At 36.7% G+C, this 6,526-nt stretch overlaps 1 protein-coding gene across 1 annotated transcript; it reads right to left on the reverse strand.

Annotated features, from left to right (window-relative positions):
• Nucleotides 1-5,137: 5,137 nt before the first annotated feature.
• LOC132020672 (olfactory receptor 8S1-like) lies at nucleotides 5,138-6,073 on the reverse strand. The gene has a single exon (XM_059404816.1). It carries the CDS (start codon nucleotides 6,071-6,073, stop codon nucleotides 5,138-5,140), a length of 936 nt encoding a protein of 311 aa, XP_059260799.1.
• Between the last annotated feature and the right edge of the window lie 453 nt (nucleotides 6,074-6,526).

Genomic DNA, 6,526 nt, shown 5'->3' on the forward strand with positions numbered 1-6,526 from the left:
ATAGACTTAATGTTTATAATGTTTAATGTTTCATAACTTATTTATTTATGTATGAATACATAAAAAAAAACTTTGGCTTGGCAAAATATACCATTAAAAAAAGACAAGAGCACATAATAGAGCTGAAAAGACACTTGCTGCATAGAATACAAATGGTTAACATACCTGAAATGTAAAGTGCTCTAAAACATTAATAAAAACAGCAAACAAGCCAAAAGTAAAATGGGCTATGGATATGATCTTCACAAAACAACAAATGCAAATGGTCAACTAATATGTGAAAAGACATTAATATTGCCTACTAGTCAAAAGAATACAAACTGAAGGGGCATCTGGGTGGCTCAGTTGTTAAGCATCTGCCTTTCAGCTCAGGTCATGATCCCGGCATCCTGGGTTCAAGCCCTGCACTGGGCTTCCTGCTTGGCAAGAAGCCTGCTTCTTCATTTCCCACTTCCCCTGCTTGTGTTTCCTCTAACTCTGTGTCTCTCTCTGTCAAATAAATAAAATCTTAAAAAAATACAAACTGAAATAAAAATATCATTATATAATAAACTATAATATATTGCAGACTCAGTAGGGGTTAAAGGGCACTCTTACTCTGCTGGTGAAAATGTAAAGTATACCTGGTAAACAATTTGGCAACGTCAATTAGAATTAGAAATATGTATACACTTTACAATTCTATTTCTGGGAATCAATTCCAGAGAAACAAAAACACTAAATTTCTGTACTATGTACTGAGAAATGTTTATTGTAGAATTTTTTGTAGTGGTTAAAAAAATTGAAACAAAGTTGCTTCCATATTTTAGCTAAGCAAAATATGTCAAAATGAGAAAGACAAATACCATATGATTTCACTTATACGTGGTCTAAAAACAAAACAAATGCCAAACTGTGGAAAGAACCAAGAGGCCCTTCAATGAACAAATGAATAAAGAAGATATGGTCCATATATACAATGGAGTATTATGCCTCCATCAGAAAGGATGAATACCCAACTTTTGTAGCAACATGGACAGGACTGGAAGAGATTATGCTGAGTGAAATAAGTCAAGCAGAAAGAGTCCATTATCATATGGTTTCACTTACTTGTGGAACATAAGCAATAGCATGGAGGACATTGGGAATTGGAGAGAAGTGAGTTGGAGGAACTTGGAGGGGGAGACGAACCACGAGAGACTGTGGAATCTGAGAAAAAAAACAGGGTTTTGGAAGGGAGGGATTTTGGAGGGGAACCCCAAAAGGAGTTGGGTGAGCCTGGTGGTGGGTATTATGGAGGGCACATATTGCATGGAGCACTGGGTGTGGTGCGTAAACAATGAATGCTGGGACACTGAAAAGAAATAAAATAAAGTGGAAAAAAAACAAATGAATAAGCAAATAAGCAAAAAGCAAAATCTGACCTGTAAATACAAATAATTGATGATTGCTGGAAGGAAGATGGGTCAGGGGATGGGCAAAATCAGTGAAGGGGAGTGGGAGATACAGGCTTCCAGCTATGAAAGTAATAAATCCAGGAATAAAAGACACAGCATAAGGAATATGATATTGTAATAGTGTTGTATTATGACAGAAGGTCACGTGTGGTGAGCCTAACATAAGATATAAAAGTTGAATCACTACGTTGTAAACCTGAAACTAATGTAACATTGTATGTCAACTATACTCATATAAACACTTTTTTTTTTTTTTTAAATGGAAGCAAAGTGAATCCATATGTAGGGAAATGGCTTGAGAAATTAGGACACATTCACAAGTTGGGATTTAATGCTGAAACACAAAAAAATGAATTGGAGCTATGCCATTTGACATGTAATAAGTTTTATAAATTATTAATGAATGAGAAAAGAAAATATGTATTATATATAGTTTTTAAACAGAGATGGAAAAGCTTCTATATATGCACATAGATGACAGAATACGTGTGCAGAAACTCGAACATGAATATATAAGACAAAGAAAGCTAAGAAAGATAAATACTTTGTGGTTAACATGGGTTACCTTGAGTAGAGAATAAGTAGGAGAAAATGTTGAAGGGTAGTGACTCCTCCTGCCCCCCAAAATCACCAGGAAATAGACTGTATGATAGGATCCATTCAGGTATTTATATAAAATGGTGTCTGGATAAATTAATATATGTAAAAATTATTTTAAAAACACTACACAGAGATGAACCATGAGAGACTATGGACTCTGAAAAAGAATCTGTGAAGGGCACGTATTGCATGGAGCACTGGGGATGGTGCATAAACAATGAATTCTAGTACACTGAGAATTAAAATAAAAAATTTTAAAAAACAGTACACAGAAATTAAATATACATGCTTCAGTTAAGAGAAATATAAACTCCTAGAAAAATTCCCTAGATTATTTGAGATAAAATTCATCCATTACTATTATTTCTTTTATGTGTAATTCTTTCCTTCTTTGGTTCTGATTTTAGCTTTCAGGTCATGTTAATTTGAATTCTAGGCCTCAACAGAGCATTATAGAAGAATATAAGATAGAAGGAGTTACTAGATTTCTTTTTTTTTTAATTTTTATTGTGTTCATGTCAGTCACCCTACAATACGTCATTAGTTTTTGATGCAGTGTTCCATGACTCATTGTTTATGCATAACACCCAGTGCTCCATGTAATATGTACCCTCCTTAATACCCACCACCAGGCTTACCCATTCCCCCATGCCCCTCTCCTCTAAAACCCTCAGTTTGTTTCTTGGAGTCCATAGTCTCTCATGATTCATTTCCCTCTCTGATTTCCCCCCTTTGCTTTTCCTTTCCTTCTCCTAATGTCCTCCATGTTATTCCGTATGTTCCCCAAGTAAGTGAAAGCATATGATAAACTAGCTTTCTTCCATTAGAGAGATAGCATGCCAAGCAAGGTAGACATTGTAGCTTTAGAGGGATTGGAGGTTCATTTTTTCAAGGTCCTCCAAATTCTCCATGATGTCATTATTCCAATTATTCAGATGATGCAATTCCCTGATAAACATCTAATTCTCCTATAAGCAACCTGTTGTGATAGTAAATTCATGGAACCAGTCTGAGTTATTTTGTATAGACTCTACTTTGTGTCTATAAAATGAAAGATATCCTTTCAGCATAGGAAAAGAAAGGCCCTGAAGTTCATTCTGTACCTGAAGATCAAAAATCAAGAAATGAAATAATTATCTTGACAATAGAAGACCTGTAGTCTTGGCATTCCTCTTTCTCTTGGACTTGCTTAATTTTAGCATTTTCTCCTTATTCAGAGGCTTAGCACAAGTCCACTGTCTCAGGCAATCGTGGGCCTTAAGGGTGGCAATTATATATCATGAGCAGAAAAAAAAAAAAATGAAAAGACAATTCACTTCATTGTACAGATCTTAGCACAATAACTATTTCTACATATCCTTACTTCCCTGAGAGGAGTTGTTTACAAATCAGTCTCCAGTTCCAATTTCAAAACTAATTTTCTTTCTTTGAAAGCAACAGAAACTGCCTGTGGATAACCTGATTAAAGGCAGAAAAGGAAGTTTTTTTTTTTTTTTGGGGGGGGGGGGATGACTCATAAAACAGAAGAGAAAGGGTAGCATACTAAATACTTTGTTTTCTCAAATCTTAACCAAATAACTAATTCTAAACACTTTGTATTTCACTAATTCAGTTGACTTAATTTCACCTTTGATACCTGTATCAGTTACCATTCTTTGATTGTAAGCAACTGCATCTGATAGTAAATAATTTTAAGAAGGATCCATGAGCTTTGTAGACTTAATGGAGAGGGCATACTAAGAGTATGTTCAAACTGCATAGGTTAAACTCCAGCTCCGCCATTTCCTTGCTGTGAGTCACTGGACAGGCAAACGTCTTCATTTCCTCACCAGTAAAGGAAAATTAACAATAAACCTATCTCATACCTGCTGAGATGATTAAGTAGGGTAACAAAAATAAGGTACTGTATTAGTTTTCTATTGCCCTATAACAAATTACCACAAATGTAGTGACTTAAAATGGCAGAAATATATTATCTCAGAGATCTTTATATCAGAATCTGGATGGGCTCAACTGATTCCATTCTTCTGGATCACACAAGGCCCAATCAAGCCAATAATGCTTATATTATCTTTGACCTTCCCTTCTGGCTTGTTGTTCCTGACTACAGCTGGAGAATTTTCCCTGCTTTTAAGGATTCATGTGATTAGACTGAACCCACCTGGATAATCCAGGATACTCTCCCTATTTTAAGGTCTATAATTTTATACATCTGCTCAATCCCTAAAGCCATATAACATATTCATAGTTTCCAGGGATTTAGGAGGAGCTCTTTGGGGAGCCAGCCTGTCTATCACAGGAACTTATTAGCATACTTTTTGACATGAGTTAAGAAATGTAACAAATTAGCTATTGTTACAATAGTTACTATATTGAAACTATATACACAATAGTAACAATAGTTACTATAACTATATATAATACTATATTGTAACTATATATATATAACAATTGTTACTATATTGTTACTGTATTAATATGACCTAATGAAGGACAACTGCTAGGGGAGCTGGATTTCATGGTGTCTTTAGGCATTACGCTCAGATTGACTCTGTTCTAAATGCTGTCTTTTCTTGTTGTTTATTCCTGCTAAGTACTCGAATTTCCTAGAGTAAGATTCTGAATAACCTCACTTGGGTCTTGGTTTTAATTCTTACCTCAGCTCACTGTTAGGAGAAAGGGACAGAAAAGTTAGCCTATCTTAGGCTACAGGATCACCCTGTTTTACAGATAAGAATTTGAAAGAACTAGTTTTCCTAAGGATTTAGATGTAATTATTTGAAGAAGTGTGAAGGAGTAATGAGAAGCCAATAGCAACAGATGCCCACATAGACATGAAAAATAAATTAACACTTTTATAAAATTATCCCCTAAAAAAGAAGGCTATCTGATTCATTTCTCCTTTTCTGAACAAGAATGTACACTAATCATCCTGAGATATTAGTTTTCTGTCCTCTTCATAAGCATCTTCAAGAAAATAAATGCCACCACGTTCTCTGTAGCATCTAACATCATGGACAACGAAGAAACTCTCCTTAAAGTTCATTATTTGATCATGTAGCATAGTAGTTCAGTTCCCTTTAGTCATGACTTGGGATCTATCACATGAGAGAATGAAAATATTTTCTGAACATTCTTCCCAATGCTGTCTTCACCTCCTTGTTCTGCAGGCTATAAATGAGGGGATTTAGCATGGGAGTGACCACACTGTACTGTAAAGAGAATATCATCTCCAGAGGGGAGCCTGAAGTTGGTAAGAGGTAGCTGAGGAAACCTGAGCTATAGAACAAAGTCACAGTAGTGAGGTGGGAGGAGCAGGTGGAGAAGGCCTTGCCTCTGCCTGAGGTAGAGCTAATGCTCAGGATGGTGGAGACAATTCGGACATAGGAGGAAAAAATCATAATGAAGGTTCCAAAGAAATGTAGGACAGAGGAGCAGAGCAGGAGTGTGAAGTTGATGGATGTATCAGAGCAAGACAGAGGGAAGAGAGAAGACAGCTCACAGCTGAAGTGAGGAATAGTCTGGTCCTCACAGTAGTCTAAATTGACAGCCAAGAGGATATTGATGAGAGCATCAGCAAAGGCCAGGCCCCAGGAACCCCACACCATCCCAACACAGAGCTGGTTGCTCATCACCTGGCCATAGAGCAGAGGGGAGGTGATGGCTACATAGCGGTCATAGGCCATCACAGCCAGCAGACAGGCCTCAGTACCTCCGGTGGCAAAGACAAAGAAGGCCTGAGCCAGACAGCTCTCTACAAAGATGGTTTTGCTTTCAGAAAGTAGATTCTCCAGCATCTTGGGGACTGTGACAGATGAGTGGCAGAGGTCCAGGAAGGAGAGCTGTCTCAAAAAGAAGTACATGGGCATGTGAAGGTGGGAATCAGCCTTAATCACCAGCAGCATCAAGAAATTTCCCATCAGAGTGAAGAGATAAATCAGAAGGAATAGCATGAAGAGTATGTCCTGAATTTTGGGGTCAGTAGATAGTCCAAGGAGAATGAACTCACTGATAGCACTGTAGTTTTTCATTGCCATGTAGAGAAGTATTCTCTCTGGAAAACAAGAAGATCCACCAAAAGTCTTTCAGTGCCTCTCAGTACCCCACCACCTTGATCTTATTCTACATGAATATCTTTTCATTACCATCTCACAATCCACATTCAGTTATTTAAAAGTTAATTTCTTGGTCATCATCTTGTCATTGATATTTTAAATAAGGCAAGATCCTATTTTTGATTATAATCTTTTTTTGGAGCCATAATCCTTTTATGTAGTTTAGAGTGATACATTTGAAAAGAAGTTTCCTGATATGAGAAGAAGGCAGAGAAGAAAATTTCAGGAGTGAATTACTTGAGAAGTTGAGGTAGGATTAAGTCTAGATTAAAAGGACTTAGGTAGGAGCAGAGATATTTTGTCTAGTCTATGTCTAGGAGAGATGGTCAAGAGTGCAAGAAGTGAGTTTCCATTTGACTGTTTCTATTTGTTTTC

Source organism: Mustela nigripes, chromosome 6 (assembly GCF_022355385.1).
Source record: "Mustela nigripes isolate SB6536 chromosome 6, MUSNIG.SB6536, whole genome shotgun sequence".
In the NCBI taxonomy this organism is placed as follows: Eukaryota; Metazoa; Chordata; class Mammalia; order Carnivora; family Mustelidae; genus Mustela; species Mustela nigripes.

Excerpts from the sequence above, each read along its gene's own strand:
- LOC132020672 (XM_059404816.1), bottom strand. The coding sequence starts at position 6,073 with ATGGCAATGAAAAACTACAGTGCTATCAGTGAGTTCATTCTCCTTGGA.